Source organism: Rissa tridactyla, chromosome 6, assembly GCF_028500815.1.
Source record: "Rissa tridactyla isolate bRisTri1 chromosome 6, bRisTri1.patW.cur.20221130, whole genome shotgun sequence".
Taxonomy (NCBI): domain Eukaryota; kingdom Metazoa; phylum Chordata; class Aves; order Charadriiformes; family Laridae; genus Rissa; species Rissa tridactyla.
Window position 1 is genome coordinate 35,703,268 of NC_071471.1, and position 19,617 is coordinate 35,722,884.

Below are 19,617 nucleotides of genomic sequence, written 5' to 3' on the forward strand. Positions count from 1 at the left end.
ATTTGTGCTTTTTGTCTACTGTTAACTCGGCTCTACCTGCTCAAAATAACGATGCTTTCTGCGCTAGAAAATTACACCTGGAGCATGAAGCAGGTCTGACCTATTCAAAAGGGGCCAAAAAGGTAGAAACACAGTAGTAGCTGCGGTACTGAGAAATACCTTCCCACATAAATGCCATCACCTGGTGGTAATGTCAACTAGAGAGCTTTATCTTGGCTTGCAGACCGCTAAATCCTTGGTGCACACTGCGTTTCTGTAGGGTTGGAGAAAATTGGCTATTGGCATCTCACAGCTGGACAGGATTTCAGTTTGTTGTTTGTTTGTTGCAAATCTGTTGTTTAAACAAAACCACTCCAGCAATTTTTAATTTAGAAGGTGCTGGGAACATTCCTACGTAAGACTTCTTGAGGCATTTGGCTGTGAGGTCTTCTCAAGAACACTGTAGTTTTATGGCTGTATTAACCATCGGTATTTTAGGTACCTTGACAGAAAAGCGTCTTAAATGATTATCAGTGATGACAATAAGAAAACAGGGGAAATCAAGTTTAAAAGAACTCAATCCTGACTAAAGGACTAAATCAGATCTATTTTATGTCTATATAAAATCTGTAGCAGTGCTCAGGGAAGCAGAAACTTAACCCTAGAGGTGATGGACTTGCAGAAGCCTCAACTCACACATGTTTTTGTTGGAGCATTCCCACAGCTTACAAAGTTTTCCCAGAGCAGGGTTCAAATGTCTTGTTTTAACACTTTTCGCTCTGCATTTGAGATTTATAAATCCAGCTGGGACAGAAACGGAACAAGTACTGAACACAAGTCAAGACACAGTACAGAGAAACGTGACTCCACGACTTCTCCAGGGGAGAATCCTCTCTCACCTTGCTCCTTGCACAGCTGGGTCAAGGCACACAAGCAGCCTGGAGACTTGTCATCCCCAAACCGGAGGTGTTAGGTTAGATGGAGATGGGGGTTCAGGTAGGGATGAGAGAAAAAGGATGAGACAGGGCAGGGAATAGACCAGTCTCGCTTCCACCCCAACCCTGGGTGCCTACCAATTGCTATAGATTAAATTGCTGCTGAAGCTGTTGCTGATCATCTCTTTCTACATTGGACAAATTATTCACAGAGGAAATTCTTGCTCCTCTATGCATATTAAGAAGCATACTAAGGGAGGGCAGAGAAAAAGGGATAGAAACTATTTGCGAAACGTGGCAGTGCATCACCACACGCAGAAAACAGGCCAAGACGACCTCCTACTCTGAGCAAGATCAGATATGCAAGGTCTAGCACAATTTTGCAGAGATTCATAGCTCACCAACACTCAGAATGAACTGAGAATGGAAAGGAATCCCCTTGCTAAGCTAGTTGTTTCTTGGAGGAGTTAAAAACACAGCTGGGTGATCCCAGCTGTGCAGAGCTCTCAGGAAGCATGTGAAAAAGCTCCTAGGAGATTTGGGAGGTCTGAGGCACTAGCTTTAGCACGGAGGGCTGCTCAACTGCAAAACCCCACGTTGCAAAGAGGGACTTGACCATTTGTAAGAGCTGGGGAGAGTCCCAGACCTAAGGCTGGACTCAGCCCAGTCTGAACATTTGAGAAGTGCTGGGGACCCAGTTCACACACAACACAGTGCTCCAGTGGCCATGCCAGAGGAAACAAGAGCCAAGTCAGGCTTTAAAGCCTCGACAGAACCAAGCTGAGAGCAGGGCCAGTGTCTCAGCCAGCTCCAGTACCTGTCCTTCACTTCCTGCATCTCCTGGAGGAGAATGAAATGTTTGAGGATGCAGACTAGAGGGGAGCTGCCTGACACTCCTTGCTTTTTGGTGCTACTCTTGGGAAAATCGGCTTTCCTAATATTTTTCCTTTCTTTCTCAGGGAAGGCTCCAATGCCGCGACCTCACTACAAGCCCCAAGAACCCAATGGCTGTAGCTCCTATTTCCTGGGGCTCAAGGTACCCGAAAGTGTATGTACTGTCACACCCACAAACCCCAAATGATGTGATTCTCTAACCACAGTAACTAGCTAATAATACTGGGGAAGGAAAATGCGTAGCTGTGTTACGCACCAACTGTGTGACGGCTTCTCTTCACAGCTGAAGCCAGAGCTCTGGAAAAGGGAGGAGATGTCACTTATGTGATGTTAGGCGACAAGCTATTTGCCCGGGACTGCCAAAGGCATGGCTGCCTGCCGACAGCAAGCAAGGTGAACATGTCACTGCCTAACTTACTGTCAGTCAGGGAGGCATCAAGATCTCAAGTGCTGATGGCAGTGAAACAGGAATCATGTAGACAGGAGTTACATTTACAAAGGACTGGCCTGTTGCTCAGTTTGTCTCAGTAGGCTCCAAAAGAGAAAGCTTCCTGAGCTGGTTAGCATTAGAAGAAGAAAATGGGGTACGTGGCCAAGCAGAGCACCAGTGTGGAGAAACTTATTTCTGTAAAGGCCCTGATCAATCCTATGCTCTTGTGATAGGACAGGGAACATGTTCAACGCTGGGCAGCTCAGCGACATAGCATAATGTGCAAACAGCAATACTTGGAATGCATCCTCCACACCTGGCCCTTCATCCCCTCTCATGCCTTTTGCCTCTGCCAAGCACTGAAATAAACCTGTGAGCTTTAATACTGCACCCACTTGTTATTTTAAAGGCAATTAATGAAATCATATTAGAATTGCCAGGAAAAACACTCCCAGGAGGCCCTAAGAGCAGGAATTACTATTTAGCTCATGCATTACAGCTGCACATGAAGTCTGCAGCAATTAGGCAGATTCCTTCTCTGAAACTCCCTCCCTTTAGAGCCCATTTTTGATGTTAGACTAGTTCCTTAAACTACATTTCATTGCAAACCTTGTGGGCATTTCTGTGGTTCCTCCTGCTTACGCAGGCAGTCATCAGCACTGAGCGCAATGAAGAAAAAACTCACCTTCTAAATATTACATAAGGAAGGCCAAAAAGAGGAAGAATTTATAACAAGCTAATGAGTCCAGTCTCTCCAGGGCACAGGCCTTCTGCCCCATCACCCCCATGGTTATTAGCTAAGCTTGCTGTTTACCTCCAAGCAAGCAGAACTCCCCTCACCAAGCTGTATTTGTCCTGGGCCTTGCAAGTGCATCCGTGAGAAATAAGGCATTAATAACACTTACAGCAGATTTGTTAGGCCAAGAAGCAGGACTTTCGAGATTGTGGGAAAATGAGGAAAGAGAAAAGGGGCCTTTGCCACTGCTAGCAAGGACATGAAGCTCTCTGGTGAGCTCTGACAAACGAGAACTAGCAAATCACAGAATTTTTTAGAGTTGGAAGGGACCTCTAGAGATCATCTAGTCCAACCCCCCTGCTAAAGCAGGATTGCCTAGAGCACATTACTCAGGACTGCATCTAGGAGGGTCTTGAAAGTCTCCAGAGAAGGGGACTCCACAACCTCCCTGGGCAGCCTGTTCCAGTTCTGCCAAATGGTCATGGAGGGGCTATTTCCCACCTCTCTACCAGAAGTTTATCCCCTGTGACAGACATGAGAGAAGGGAATGCAGTCTATCGTGCACTGTACCTGCATTACTGTCACCACTTTTATACACGGTGAGGGAAAAGCATGTTTTCCCTCCTGCTGCCCCAGCTTTCAGCAGTAGCTTCTGGAAAAGAAGCCAGGTGGGCTCTGCAAAACCTCACCCAGTTGCAGCTGTTTGAGCCTGAGGCCCGGATGCAGCCAAGGGACGCTTCTTTTCTCTCTTTCTCCAGCTAGATTTGGGCATCCCTGCCATGACCAAGTGCTGTAATCAGCTGGACATTTGTTACGACACCTGCGGGGCCAACAAATACCGCTGCGATGCCAAGTTCCGCTGGTGCCTCCACTCCATCTGCTCCGACCTCAAGCGCAGCCTCGGGTTCGTCTCCAAGGTGGAAGGTAGGCTTCCTGGCTTGCATCCCCTGTGGAGGGAACAAGTGATGGCAGGGATGGGAGAGTGCGGGCAGGGAGCCCTTTCCTTGCCAAAAGAAACATAAATCTGCAGTAGGGAGCAGCAGATCTGTCCTATGCTTGTCACGGATGGGTCAGAGCTGAGTGAGAACACATGGTTCTGAGATCTACACACACACACAGAGTTCTGTCCCAAGACTAGACACCTAGAATTATTTACATTTGGAAAACATAACAAAACACATGTGGAAAGAAAAACAAAACCAAAAACCACACAACAAAAAAACCCTAGAAGCAATTCCTTCAACCCTTGGACGCCCTCCCTAAGAGTTCAAACACCTTCATGGGAGATCAAAAGGCCTTCTGAGCCAGTAAGCCACACACAAACCTGTATGTGGCCAAGGGCCAACAGACTGGAAGAGCCAAGGACAGAGGCTCTCTGGGATCTGGTTCACAGATAAGAGATGACGATGGCACCAGGAACACACCACAGCATGGGTGGTGGCTCAGCCATTGCAGGGAAGATGTGGATTGCTCAGAAGCCCTCGTGCTAACAAAGCTCTAGTGACGTGTCAGCAGCTCAAGAGCCACCCTGGCTTTGCCTAATTTTAACAGCCTCAGCCTGCAAGTTTGAGAAGAGCTTTTTTGGTAAAGGCTGCATTTGGTAACCTCTGTGAAGGTTACACATGTGATAGCCCGAGCCTGCCTCTTGATTCTCTGTGCCAACATCAAGCACCTCTGCGCTGTGCGAGGAGGGGGAAAAAATCTGCCCTGTCACTCCCAGAGGTCAGCCATGGTAGGAAAGCCTCCCCCAGGCTGCTCCTGAGGCTGTTTCAGAGCGTTCTCATCCTCCATAAGGCAGGGATCCATCTCTTGCAGAGAGGCTGAGTGGCAGTAATGCAGGACAGGCAGAGACAAGACCTACCAACAGCAGGTGACACTGAAACAGTTAAAAGATTTTTACAGAAGATCTGGTTTGAAAAACCAGCAGAGCCCTTGAGAACAGCCCATTCGCAAAGCCAAATAAAACTGGTGGTGCTCCCACCAGTTTCTCCCAAGTAACTACAGCAAGCCCCTCTGGGGTCATCCCCACGGCTGATGTCCCGATGTAGGTATAGTTAAATATGCTTTTGTTTTCCCAAGGTGCAGCCTAATTAGGACACATGTGCAAGTCTGCATGACACCGATACTAGTGCAGATAACTTCCTACCTCATCACAGATAAATGTTCGGAAAGAGCGTCCAGGACAGCAAGAGAAAACAAAGATGGGGATTGACATATAAGTGCTAAAGGCCAAGTACAGCCAGTGTTTCATGGTCACCCTTATCTACAGGCTCTCGTGCAGCCAGCCTCTTCCTATCTCTTCAGATTTTCCCCTGCCAATTTTTTAGATCCTTCTTTTTTTCCTTTCTGCCTGCAGCAGTGAAGCCAACAGACAGGCCCTAAGGAGTTAAGGTCAAAGAGCACCCACACGCCTTGGCTAAGCCAAGACACCTCTGCCTATAGTCAAGTAGGATTAAGATTCCTCCAGCATCTCCAACTCCGTTACTGAAGGAGGGACAAGCATTGCTAACGTGAATGAACCTCTGAGCCATCCTCTCCTCCCCTTGCTCTACCTCCTCTTGCCTTGTGTTCTATACCTGCCACCCCTTATCCTCAGGGCTGCTCCCATCACACAGTCCTCCTCCTCCTCCACCATCATCCCAGCTCTTATCTGGGATCCTTTCCACTGAGTCACCGGGAGTTCAGGGAAAACAGGGGAAGAGCAGCTGCACTCCGTTCACGTGGGCACAAACATCCCAGCTGCAGCAGTGCCAGTTAAGCAAAGCCTTGGTTTTCCCACTGACTCGCCGCAGCCTCTCCAACACCTGCCAACTGAACAGACTCCTAACACAGCAGGAGCAGAGTGAGGTGGTCGGAGAGGCTCAGATGGGATGAGGCAGTCCCAAAGGCAGGGCCTTCCCAAACCTATTACGCATATGGCAATCAATGTTTGTGCCAGTGAGTAGACCCTAAAAGACCTGGTACTAGCCTATTTATTTATTGACAAGCAATTTCAGGCTTGTTTTTTTGGGAAGAGGAGGGGCTAGTAGTCAGGCAGAGCTTATCAACAGCTTTGCTGTTGCAACCGCAGTAGGATTTTTCATGCTGGCTGGCAGCCGGCATTATAATTCCCAAAAGGCAGAGAAGGTTGGTTAGTGGTGGCTATAGGCAACTGAGAGGAGAGGGAGCCAGGAAAGACAGTACTGTGAAGGTCTTCTGGGAAATCTGCTTGATAAACAGTACTATTTGTAGTGCCCCAAATGATCCAGCAACAAGAAAAGCCTAAGAGAGGCAAGAAAGAAGGGGAGCAAGAGGGGAGAGAAGTTAGTGCCAGATTGGTGCCACCCTAGGGAGAAAACAGCCCTTAGTTCAGCAGAAGGGAACCTCTGGATTTATAAAAATGCAATAGCCAGAGAGAAAAAGACAGCCCACCCTTCCAACTGCAAACACCACACAACTCAGTGCAGGGCTCAGGTTAGGGTGCTTCCACCCAGCCCCCACACGTACCCGAGTACCTGACGGATCTTTTCCTTCTCTGCAGCTTGTGAATCCGTCGCAGACACAGTGTTCAACGCCGTCTGGACCCTGGGCTGCCGGCCCTTCATGAACAGCCAAAGGAGCGCCTGCATTTGCAGTGAGGAAGAACGAGATGAATTGTGAGGAAGAGCAGATGCCCGGCCTCCATGAGCCCACTGCCAAGCGTCCCCCCTCAGATACGACACTTCAGCACAGTGATTTTCATCAGCCCTCTGGCCGAGCACGGGATGGGGGGACCTGGGCCAAGCAATACACATCAACTACAGCTTTTGGGCGGAGGGCTGTGAAAGGGGAGACAGCCTACGAATGTAGGGCAGCCATGCCTGCTGTCCACCACAGATGCAGTTGAATAGCCCTACCCCTTTCCAAGTCCATCAGCCTGAATGATCCGATGCCAATTTTCTCTACAGACTGCTCAGGAGAGGCAAGCAAGACACGTACTGGTTATAAACAAGGGACTTTACCCATTTGCTTAGACACACGCATATTATTTCCCTCTGCCCCTTAACCCTCTAACGTGCAGTGCAAGGCATTAGGTTTCTGCAACCCCTGAAAATCCCAGTCCATGGACACTATTTACATTTTTCCACCACTGGTGACAGACTGAAGAAGAGGGATAATTTGCTTTCAGTATGTTGCTCACACCCATCCCTGACATTTTCCATCCTATCATTACACCCCCTAATAACCCTGCTTATTTAAATACTTGTTGGATCCTAAAACTATTCAAAACATCTGGGGATTTGGTAAGCACAAGAAGGACTTTAAGTGTGTCTGATACAGGCACAATTCATGTTTGGGCAGAAGGGGACCAAAGCCCATTGTGTCTGAGATGTGAAATCACAGCACTCTCCCACAGTCTCAGGAGAGGAAGCCGCTTTTCTTTTGCAGCGTCATCCAAATCTATTTAATTATTTTCCTCCTATATCATTTAACAAAGCTTTTCCCTTAGGATGCCTTTTAACGGAAAATGGCTGCGTATCCACCTCCATCTTTTGCACAAGGGAAAGGGGAGGCTCCCAGTTGCCTTGGATGAGATATTCAAAATTCCGGAGGCTTATCTGCCAGGCGGCAGGGCTTACATGCTACCTCTGTGGGGCAGAGACACTGCCAGCTGAGAAGCGATCAGCAGCCTCAGACAGCATTCTTCCTAAAACGTGGTTAATACTTCCATCTGCTATCGGGAGCTTTTATTGCATGCAAAAATTAGAATTTAAAGAGGTATATGGAATTTCATCTGCATATAACATTTGCAGACAGCTTTCATCTGTGTTTCTTGTTGGAAGGAAGTTGCTACTGGGTGCGCGTGCCATGCCACATAAATACTTTATCTTCTTCTACAAACATATTTATGGTTATGTTCTTCCATCTGCCACAGAAAAGTTAAGACCATAGAAGAGTGATTTAACAAGAATGGAAAGTGTCTTAGTTACTTTTCTTCTAGTTTGTGTTTAAATGCCTGCACAGAGCTATAAATTATTTAAGCCCTGTATTCCTGTTCTTGCCAGTCATCTTTGCTTTACAGTGAACAGCAAGGAGACATTCATCTGGTTCCAGATAGATTGAAACAACAAGAGCCCACGGGTATGAAGACCAGGAAAATGGAAGTGACCACACAAGGTGTACTGGGATGTTTTCCATTAAGGAGGACCTTAATTTACACTGGTTAGATACAATAACATCCTTTCTCAGCTGTGCTAATGCCACCGGAGAGTGAATACTGCACTGCCAAGGTCCATCACAGTGTGTGTCTATCGGAGAATGAGGCTGGACAGACAATCTGATTGTCTGTCTAAGAAACACATACTTTTGGCTAGGGATGAGAAGGAAACGTTCCTCGTTCCAGACACATCCCAAATTTTGTATTTCATTGGTGAAATGGTGCCTGTTGCCAGTTTTAAATGTGAGCATACTTTTACAATTAAATGACAAAATAAATTAAAAAAATTATCTATCTTGTCTATGCTCAATAGCTGACTGGCTGGCAAATGTCTTAAAGCATTTTATAGTTCCAGTGATATCAGATTAAAGCCAGGCCAAGCAACTGATGACAGATAATGATATACACTGGAAAAATTGAAGGGTTTTGAACAAAATCTCTCTAGCCACACACTGACACTTTGGAGACACCACTAACATAAATCATAATTTCTCCAATGCTTTCAGATCATCCCAAAACACTACAGACTGCTGCACGCAGGGCAGCTACTGAATAAGCACACTTCTCACTACAAAGTTAAACTGTGGTAATCTGAAAAACCCCATGAGCAGCTCTATAAGGAAACTTTTGAGCCTTCAAGTGGCGCCAACGACTCAAGAAAATCACCAGATAATCCTGCGTAGGAGAAAACCAGTGTGTGAACTACAGTAAAACTTCTGCAGCCAAACTAAAAATCACTTCCCCTCCGTGCCGCTTCTGCTACATAGTGGTGCATAGGCACTGAAGTAGATGATCAAGGGATTTTACAGGTCAACGCACAAACTCTCCATCATCTTCATCTCCACCCTGCTCTGAAGAGGAAGAAGACACAGTGCTCACCCGATGGCTTCCTCTTGACTTTGTGTATTGGCAGGATTTTTTGCAGCTCTTGCTGATATTCAACCCATTCAGCCAGTGGGCTCTCTCCCAGTTCCTCAACAGCAATCTTTGTGTTTCTGCTGAGGACATAAAAGCAGGGACTAGGACAGCAGGTAATAGCGTTTACTCCTGGACACTCAATGTTCAGACTTTCACTTTACATCAGAAAATGAGGTGGCACCAGCCAGAACGCCAACCGCACACGTCGGGCAGCGCTGATGCAGCTCGGCCTTTGAGCTATGGTTGGCAGTGCTGGTCAGACCCTTAGGAGCACTGGTCGGGTACGATGTCTTCTCACACACGCTCTGCCTGCTTTTTCAGTGTGTTTAGCTCCCACTCTGTGGTGTGACAGATTAAATTAAACAGACAAACAACCCCCTTGGCTCTCAGATGAGTTTGGCCTTTGATTTCACGTCCAGGCTGTAATGCTGACAAAGAAGACAGATGGAAGCAAGAGGTAAACTGGGGAGAGCTAAAAGACTTTGAAAAATGGTTTTGTTTGTGCCTAGGAGGCATCCCCTCTGCATCACAGGAGGAATGGCCGCAGGGCAGTGGCAGATAGTAGACCTATCCCACTCGCAGAGCAAACTAAACACCATCCCAGACTGCTCCATTCACTGTGGCCACACAAACCGGTGTTTCCTCCTCGTTACTCTTACAGATTATTTAACTAAAACGCTTCAGAGTGGAAAGGCTGCTTCATATGAATTTGTCAGGGTGAACCAAACAATGCGCACAATAACTAAGCCAGGAAACGAATCTCTCTCTCTACCACTCCCCCAAGTCCCCTTCACACGAACAAAAAAACACCAGTTGCCTTTCCAGAAGGCACTAATTAATTAATTTCATTTCCCAGCTCTTGTTTTATCAAAACAAGTATATTTAGCAGGGGCTGCCTGAATAAAGAGGTGACAGTGGGAAATTGCCCGTCTGGTCCTAATACAGACATGAATCAGCAGAAGCAGGAGACGTACGGCAATGGAAGAGGAGGCTTTTTCATTTCTTTTTCTTTCACACACGGTTAGATAACACATGAAAAGTGTCTTTCCACTTATACCCACTTATCGTCATAGAAACATTTTCATTTATTCTAACATGAACACATGCACACACATATTCCCAAATTGGAAAAGCAGCCATGAAGTGATTTAGAAAAATCATGAAACTCCCAGCCCATCAAATGCCCATTCCTCACTGGAATCTCAGTCACCAGAAGAAATAAATCTGCAAAACAGAATATTGCTGAGGTGATTTGTGACTCCCTTCTAAATGGTCCCTTCAAGCAGACTTCCCATCCATTGGAGAGCAGCAAGAAATTTTGGCCTTGTCAGCAATTTGGCTGCTTCCAAACGAGGTAGAAAATAGCTAATGCGGACTAAGGGGGACTTCCAGCGCACCTCCAAACACACAGGACAAAGCTGCACACCGTGAAACTTCTTGGAGAAAACCTCATGAACACACTGTGGTGCCACAGCCAGTGGTGGAGATGGAGCCTTCCTCTCTCACCCTCCACCCCTGCCTCTCCTACTTTGTCCTTCACTACTCGCTGTGCCTCCTTCCTTTCATCCTACATTTCTAATCCTTCACCACACAGCGCTCCTGCTCCTCCATGAAGCCCAGAGGGGCCCAAGCTGATTATCCATTATATTTTCTTTGGAAGGAGTTTGACAGCCCAAAGGGATTCCCTGACAAGCACGATGCTGCCACCATCACCAGTAATTGTGTCTTTAGCCAGCTCTCAGCCACCGGGAGACTGCAAAGGCACACAGTCACTCAAAACAAGGCTGCCATGTCTCCTGTCACCAGGCTCACTGGGGACAATGCTGTCCCAAGAACTACCCCCATTACAAATGATTGCTATAAATACTTCATGTACATTGCTCTAATCCCTTTGTCAGAGCCACAGCCTCTCTAGACCAGGGCAATGCATTTCAGCTTTCAAACAAACACTTGGTAGCAGCACGCTTTGGGGGGGTGTTTATAGATGTTTAATGGTGTTTTTCTTACAGTCAAGGTGCTATAGCACTTACTAAAGGCATCACATTTTTAGTGGCGGGAGAAGAGGGAGAAAAATAACAATACGCTAAATACAAGAGGAAACACTGTTAAACTGCATGCAATTATCAGATGACACTTAAAACAAAAAATCAAGTTTTATTAAATACCTTTTACTATTTAAAAAATAACATTTAAATGTGTTTATGATAAATTCGAGCTTTAGTTGCCTGTAATGGCAACTAATTAATTTCATTTTAAGCTCCAAGGAACTTACACGTTACGAGATGTGTATTTTTATACATGTTTTTATTAACAGTCATCCAAAATCTCAGCATATCCAAAAGCTTCGGCCTCATTCACAGAACTACATAGCAAACACGTTCAGCTACGATACTATTTGCATTGTCTGATGAAAGAAGGGCTTGAGTAACATTTGTTTAGTCAAGGACAAACAGTCCTGTGGGGCCTGCAGGCGGATGTAGGGAAAGACAAAGTCAGGCCTGCGAAGCAATAGGGTCCCTTTGACCGAAGGGCTGTTGGGAAGAAACACAGGTGAAAACCAAACTGTTCTGCAGTCTGGGTTGCACTCAGAGGGATGCCTTGTGTGCCCAACATACTTCACAAATAATTATCATGCAGTTAGGGAAACAAGTCCTGAGGTTCAAGTCGGGCTTTACCAAATACCTCTTGTTTCTCAAACAACCACGAAAGAAGGCATTAATAAGGAAGGCTGGTCTCGGGCAGAGATGCTGTTCCAGTGCGTGGATCTTAGTCGTCAAAGTCGATTCTGATGGGGCCGCCTGTCAGGATGTGGTTTGCCACGTGACCAGATTCCTCTTCCTCCACCTCTTCCTTCTCCATCGCAGCCGACCTGCGCACCCGTCTCCGGCAGCCCTGGGCGCAGCGAGAGCTCTCATCCAGTGCCCCACACACGAGGATACGGCAATGCAAGAACACCTCCTGGAAGGTGGCGAGACAGCAGGCCAAGTCAATGCGCAGATCTGGGAATCAGACTGGCAGTGCTGCCAGCTCTCAGAGACCGTGAGCGAGACCATTCCCATAGTACAGCCATTCCTGTCCTTGCATCAACAAGGTCCTTATCCACCATCGCCATCCACAGACAAACTGGCTGCTCCATCTGTTTTCTTATGTGCCCAGGAGAGGGCACGTTTTCCAGAGTGCCTGGCTGAGATCTCAGAGCATGGCGTCTGTCTGTTAGCCAAGGGCTAGACAGGGAATATGAAGGCGTGAAATGATCCTCCAGAGGAAGAGATGAAAATGCCAGGAATAAGCTTGGAAGAGCTGGCATGGACTGGTAGGAGCTGCATGGAAGGAAGCAGGCCAAGAACACACGAAGCCTCACAAGGAGATGGACTGATAGAAATGTGCAAGAGAATTTGACATGAGCTGAGAAAACATAAAACTAGGAGACCGAGGGGCAAAGGAAGAAAATGCAAGTTGATGGGGGTCTAAGACTGGTAGTTGAGGGGAGAAGGAGAACACAAAGGGCAGGGAGACAGCTGCCTTTTCTTTCTGCACAGTAAAGGCAGATGGTGACAGGATTGCTGCTCCCTGCTCTCAACGATACAGAGAGTAAGCAAGATCCCTGCAAGCACCAACTAAGGAAGCAAACATCTGTGAATGTTTGATCAATGGAGAGGTTTGAAGCAAAATCCATTGCACAGGCCAGAAGGACGCAGGTTAGAGGCAGGAGTGGCAATCAGACAGCCAAGCAAAATTTCTGAATTTTGAAAGATCTCATCTGCTTTAACCCTACTGAGGCTCTCCAGGAGCTGGAGCAAGCAGCATTGGCTGAGCATAACAACAGTGACTGAAAGACCTGATTTCTTCTAGCACAGCAAAGGAAAGCTATTTGCATTAGGAAAATGGCATTATCCTTCAATTGTCTTCCCACTACAAAGCTTCTGTCCCAGAGTGCCACCAGCCTGGATGGCCTGGTTTCACATCGAATTAAACAGTGTGGTGGCCTTGTATCTGGAAATCTGGTATCTGTACTAACAAGTACTAGAGAAGATATAAGGTTGAAGAGATTCAAAACTATAGACTGTCATGTTTTAAAATCAGACACTGTGTAACGTGCCTAACTCCCTGGGTTTCTGATTGGTGACTGGGTACACTTTTCTCACCCCGCATACAAGGGTCCACTAAGACTACCCTGGAAATAACAATGATTTTATCCTGCTATAGCATTAATGTTCCACAACTGTTCTTCATATTTTATTTCATTTTAGTTGTTTTCACCACTCTCTCCTAAAGTACCTGTGTCAGGCTCCTGAAAGACACAACTGCTGGAGTAGGCACAGCAGCATCTGCCTTGGGCCAGCCATTCCCTCCCCTTTGCGCTCTAATACAGCAAACTGTGCTGAGACTCTTCAGTCAGATCAGGGCTGATGCAATATCTAAGAGGTGGGGTTTTGAGCTTACCTTGTTGTCTTTGCCCACAAACTTGAACACAGGAACCTGGAAATGCTTGGCAAGATGGTCCTTTGACGTGTACTGTTTCACCGAATCATCAGAAACGCAGCTGAGAAAAGCAGAGGAATGGGGCTTTAATGGGTTTCACAGAAATGGAAAAACAAAGAGAAAAACCATCGCACCCTATTTAACTAGAGAAAGGAAAGGAGGGCTTGGCTGTCTCAAGCTAAGCTACCATCCTTGTTACTTCCTGTTTGGCCGCAGGAGAAAATTTGGGAATGATGGGGAAAAACACCAGCGATGATAATAGCATCTCCAGACAACGAAGAGCTCAGCAGCAGCGAGCTGGCAGGACATGGTCCAGTCCCCTTGGCAGAGGGACTGCCAGAGAGCTGCAGGCAAGTATATCCTCATTTCACCTTCCTGTGCAACAGTCTGCGGTGATCAACAGAACTCTTACACAGTACGTAATGTATTATATACTTTCTGTGTACACATATATATGCACATAATTCACACTTAAAATGAATAAGCTGTTACCCACATTACCAAAATATCACCAATGATATTTTTAAAAAAATCAAGATCTACTTCGCTTTATATCATTTACATTTTTCTTCCTGCTGGACTTGAGCAGACAGCTCAAATTCACTGCAGCTAAAATTCACAATTTCAATTTCCCCATCACTAGCACTATACAGTCATGCGAGAGGTCACAGAATTGCAAGAAAATAAAATACTTTTTTAAAAGTTACATTTCAGATGCAGTCTATTTATAAACTATCACAGCCTGTTTAGAGTTTGACAGAGAAACCTCAAGACAAAAAGTTATGGTGACTTGATATTTATTGTTGCCTATTGCAAAGCCTTAGGCATTTTGAGAGGCCCAGATGCTGCTTCTATATTACATTAGAATGCAGCTTGTCCTTTCTACCAAGTTAATTCCAGATTAATTTAATTCAAGATTTTAAAAAAAAAAAAGCAGTAGTGGAAGAGACAAGAGGTAACAGTGTGACAGCTCAAAATCCTACTCTTGCAGCAACCTTTAGCTTCCATCTTTACACCAGAAATATGTAAAGCATTGTCAGAAATGCTGACGTTTGACATGTTCAATTATCAAACAGCAGCAAACCCCACATCTACACAGAGCTCTGCTTTCATTGGAATGTGTGTTTGGAAATCTCTGCACTGTTCGGCTGACTCGGCTCCATGGGCGGCAGCCTACTGCAATCCCTCCCAGAATTGCCCTCTGCTACGTACAGTAGAGCAGTGTATGCTCATGGGAGCACTAGGCATTGGTCTGATCCTAGCATTATTTTCACCGTCGTGTTTTTCTGTAGCTTTTCTCAGCCAGTGGAGGTCACGGTCTGAAGGGATATCCCTGTCGGCAGCGCCTGTCTAGTAACTTGCCTGGGAGGCAAACATAAAAAGCTATCCAAGGGAAGCTAATAAATTAACATTTTGCACCTAGAAAAAACTGACATGGATTCCTCTCCCTTCACGCCAAACGCTAGCCGTTACTAAGTCGTTTAGGATAAAATTGCTTTTAAAAGTAGCATATTCCTGAAGGCATCTGATTGTAAAGAATGACAGTTAAAGACTTTTCGTAAGTGAAATCCTAATGGCTGAGCTTTGGGGCCATAAAGTCAACTCATAGACCTGTCCTCATTTGTGAGTATATAAACTGTGATGATTCTCAAACACAGATTCAAACTGACTCCTAAATCCCGGGTTCTCCAAAGTTTCTCCACACTGGTGGCAGGAAACCTACTGGTTTGGGGCTAGGGAGAGGGGAAAATGGAAGGACAACAAGGAGGAAGCAGGGATACAATGAGTCCTACCACGCCTGTAAGTATGTCTTACGGAGGACTCTGACAAGTGCATTATGGCATGACAAAAAGAGCTCAGAAGCCTTCCAAGTGACAGGGTCAAACCCTTCAGCATTGTGCACGGGGCCATACCGTGTCCCACCCTCGTAGGAAACTCCCAGATCCCTCTTCCCACCTTGGAGAAGTGAGAAGGGGCAGGAGCACAGGTATGGAAGGAAAATGGGTGACCCTGGTCAGGATGCAGGGAAAATAACCCTTTCCTGTGTGTAATGTGCCTAGCTTAGGGAAGCAGAGAGTAGCTGTGCCATGGGAGCTGTGCTCCGACCCTCTTACTGGGGGATTGCAAGGTGGAAAGGAGGGCTTGGAATAAAATAGCCACCTCAGCCTACCAACGAGGGGCAGCCCGAGGTCTAACAAGATAAACTTTGATGGAACTACCTTAACCACGTCATGCTCAGATAAATTGCAGCTCTTGACCACATTAGATTACAACGGATTGCCCTTGGTGACATGACCTTGCTCTGCATGCCCCAGAGAGCTGCAATGTTTATTGCCTGTGCAATCGGTCAATGCCTTTTATTTATTTTTGTTTTGAGAAAGAGGAAGAACAAGATCAGAAGCAGGAGACCTGCTTTGGGGCTGGTGGGCTGAGCTAGCAGCAATACAGGATATTACAGAGACAGCAGAGAGGGATCTGCAAAAAGTCTGATTTCCAGCACAGTCACATCAGCACAGGGAGAGGATTGAGAAGTCCCACAGAAGAAGGCTCCCACCTCTTGCCAATTGGAGATGGCAGGGAATTAACAGGGAAGAAGGCAGGAGAGGGAATTTTCCCATCCTTCAGCCTAAGGTATATCCCCTCAAATTTAAACGGTGTTTCCCTCTGGAAGCTGCAGTAAACTTCTGCAGGTCTGATCCTACATAATCAAACTGATTTGAAAATCCCATCTTTATTTGCCTTGGGCTTTTGGGGCTGGGTTGATGGAAGGAAACTGGGTTATTACAGAACGTTTTGGAGCAGGGACAAACCAGCAGTGTATTCAGCTAATTTTACTTTTTAATTGCTGTGAGCACACCGAGAGACAAAGAACTCCAGTTAGATAAATAGCACAACATTAGCCTTTGGTCTAAGTGAGGGGTTCAATTTAAATACAGCACAGGGGCTGGCATGTCTGGGGACACTGGGGCCTGCAGTGATGGCTGGAGAGCGGAGCAGGCTGGATGAGGCTCCAGCCAGCTGGCTCCAGCCCACTTTTCCCTTCGGTGAAGTTTTAATGCCCTCTGCAGGATAACAGTACCAAAGGGGCTGCTGGTGCCGTAAATCCTCTGGTTAGTGCTGTGGTGAATTCAAAAGAGGACATTTTCTGCCTTCCCCCTCCTCTATTAGGCTCAGGTTTTGGCCACTGTTTTGAATCCCATAATTTTCACTCATGGTGAGGAATGAACGTTTGGAGCCTTGACTCTGTGAAGGATCCACAGGAACAGACAAGCCAGGGAGTCAATAAATCAATCCTTCCATTACAAATCCGCTCATAAACTCCAGAAATGTCAGGCACAGAAGACTGCAGCCTAGGATGGAGGGAGAGCAAGCTAATGCTGAAACCTTTGTCAGAAGGAAATGTAAACGGTATTTTTGTGTACTGTACTCTGCAGGACCCTTTTGCTACAAGACAACCACACAGCATTTGTCATCACCAGTTGTAATGGTGGATGATTTAGCCTGTCAGCTGAGGAAATAATTGTTGTCCTCATTAGATGGTTTGGCAGACAGAATACAGGACTTATACAAGCACAGTCCCTTGACTGTCGAGCTATGACACTTGGGTATGTCTTTCATATTACTTTGGCTGGACTTTCCTCCCTAGAGGATAGCAGACTGGTTCCCAACTGTGACATTTCCACAGCGTTGTCTGGTTAAGCTGCCAGGCACTGCTGGATGCAAACACTCCACAGCAACATTGCACCGTGGCACTGTCATGTTAGCACCCAGACAAGTATCTGAAAACAGGGCTCGTCATAGGAGCCACAGCAGAGAGCACAGACACAAACCTCTGACACAAAACCTGTCACAGTGAACCCACAGATCCACCCTGAGTTTTTTACTAGCAATAGCCTAGAAAGATCACTAAACCCAAACACCTTGAAAAATTACAGCCAGACTGAGGGACACAAGCTTACTGCGCTGACAGGCAGCAGAGAGAGCAAAGCAAGGGTAGCTCCTGCAGCTCCAACCAGGACCAACCATGGAGTCTTCTGGCCCATGCTATAATAAGGCCATTATGGGAAAATTAAGAAACTTGCTCCAGTTGCTGCGGTGGCTGCATGGCAGTGGCACACAGCCGTCAGGGGGTTGTGCCAATTGGTTTGGCACTCTGCAGGCTGGCAGAGAGAGGATATCAGGAAAGATATTTGTACTGGAGCCAACTCAATTATCCACAAGGCTAGTTGCAGGGAAATATGTCCTGTAAAGGCTGCACTGGGAGTAACCTCGTTCACTGCTTCCCACTGTTTCTCCCAATCACTTTTGATGGGACAGGTGGTTTCAGCTTGATGGCCTGGTTGCTGGTGATTGCCAGGAACACAGCAGGTAGGCTGCTGTGGAGAACTGATAGTGTTTCCTGCATCACACAGGCAATGCAACTTAGCCCCGTTGCCCATTCCCCTCTAATAGCCAGCAATGGAGGGAACAATGAACTCACCCATCTTGAATCAGGTAGTACTTCAGGATCTCGTCAATTTTTGAGGTGGGAGTGGCAAAGCAGCTCTCTACCAGTGTCTCTAGTCCATTGACATGTACCAAGGGTTCAATCCCAAAGTACAGAGAGTCCCGAAGCTTCAGGGTGGGAAGAGCACCCCTGTAGGGTTCATCGAAGTCTTTGTCTTTGAAGATCTCAAGAGTGAAGGGGAAGATGCCCTGGTTGCGGCTCATGATTTCTAAGGGTGAGTTCTTGAGGTTGGGTACATAACCTTCGGAGATGGTGTACCGGCGTGGGAACTCACAGGTCACCGGGATCAGCAGCTTGCTGGTGCGGACAATGATGTCCCCATTGCTTCCTGGAGTCTGCTTTGGCAAGCCGGTCACCAGATTGGTGGCAATGATTTTATCATTTATTACCTGCAGCAAAGACAGGAGTTTAAGGGAATGGGGAGATCATAGAGAAAGACGTCCCCAAGTTCAGACTAGCAGCTGAGTTTACCTTGTTCAGGAAGCTCAGACATCAGCTAGTCACTGAAAGGACAGCTTCTGAATTTATATGCTGCAACCAGAATGATGTTCGTCCTCACCTACGACCTAAGGGGCTGTATCAGTTTGCTGTCCATTTTGATGCACTGTAAGGAGTACATGAAGTACAGGAGTGCGTGAAGCAGAGGAATTTGCTTCCAATTGCTACCCATCTGCTAAGATGAGCTCTGGTTCCCAACCAGTTGCCAGTATAACCTTTGAAACATTACTGGGGGACCAGATTCTGTCTCAACTGGAGGGTGAAGAGTGAAACCACTCGTGCTTTCTGCACCAGAATGATGGTAAAGCTGCCTCTGTGAAGCGCTGCATGAGCAGAAAGCAGCACCCATGCTGAGAGACACACACCACTGGAGAGGAGATGGAACAAGCTCTCCTACTTTGGGATGCCACCCCAGGTCTAGTCTGAGGCCAGCTGCACGGCAACACAGGAAACTCCTCTGTTGATACAGCTAAATCAACTTTATTCCCCAAGTAAGCCACAGCCAAATCCCCAAATCCAAGAGATCCCAAGAGACAGGACAGGAATACATACATCTACAACAGTGCCGCAGGACTTCAAGGAGAAATGGATGTTGACATGAGTGCCATTGGATACTCCTTTGCAGGAAGTGTTGATGAGGGAAAGGTCCAGGCCTCCGACCAGGTCCTTTGGGATGCTCACCTCAATAGAGCTGGACTTGCACAGCACTGGAACTACAAGAAAAGTCCCCAGAATAACAGTTTGCACTACAAAACTATCAGGGAGTATCAGTATCAGGGAGGTGGGGAAGGGCTATACCAATTACTATTGGGGGAAAGAAAGGGCAATCGTTATGCTACACTTATGATACTATCTAAGCTTAGTAATCTAACTACCTATCTTACATTCCCATCTACACAACACAAACTTCCCAAGCTACCACTGTTCCAAATTCTCCTGCTGCAGTAAAACCACAAAAGATGATGATGACGACCGCTATACTTGCAGCAGAAACTTAGCTATGCAGTATTTCCAGCTATACTTAATACTCAGCACAGGTTTGATAGATCTCTCTTGCACTGC

The 19,617-nt window shown here is 46.6% G+C and overlaps 2 protein-coding genes across 16 annotated transcripts in view; one reads left to right on the forward strand and one right to left on the reverse strand.

Moving 5' to 3' along the window:
• Nucleotides 1-6,824, forward strand: part of PLA2G12B (phospholipase A2 group XIIB) — an 11,249-nt gene extending 4,425 nt beyond the window's left edge. Inside the window, exons 2-4 of one of the 2 annotated variants that reach the window (XM_054205778.1) lie at nt 1,874-1,962; nt 3,733-3,898; nt 6,495-6,824. In XM_054205778.1, coding sequence (XP_054061753.1) covers nt 1,874-1,962; nt 3,733-3,898; nt 6,495-6,613 — 374 coding nt within the window. In that variant the 3' untranslated portion in view covers nt 6,614-6,824. The remainder of the gene's footprint in view (nt 1-1,873; nt 1,963-3,732; nt 3,899-6,494) is intronic. The other variant, XM_054205779.1, reaches the window with a different exon arrangement.
• Nucleotides 6,825-11,353: 4,529 nt separating this feature from the next.
• OIT3 (oncoprotein induced transcript 3) overlaps nt 11,354-19,617 on the reverse strand; it is a 31,702-nt gene continuing 23,438 nt past the window's right edge. For 13 of the 14 annotated variants that reach the window (XM_054205762.1, XM_054205768.1, XM_054205761.1 and 10 more), the window contains 4 exons: nt 19,108-19,268; nt 18,031-18,446; nt 13,512-13,611; nt 11,354-12,026 (listed from right to left, as the gene is read on the reverse strand). In XM_054205762.1, coding sequence (XP_054061737.1) covers nt 11,835-12,026; nt 13,512-13,611; nt 18,031-18,446; nt 19,108-19,268 — 869 coding nt within the window. In that variant the 3' untranslated portion in view covers nt 11,354-11,834. The other variant, XM_054205754.1, reaches the window with a different exon arrangement.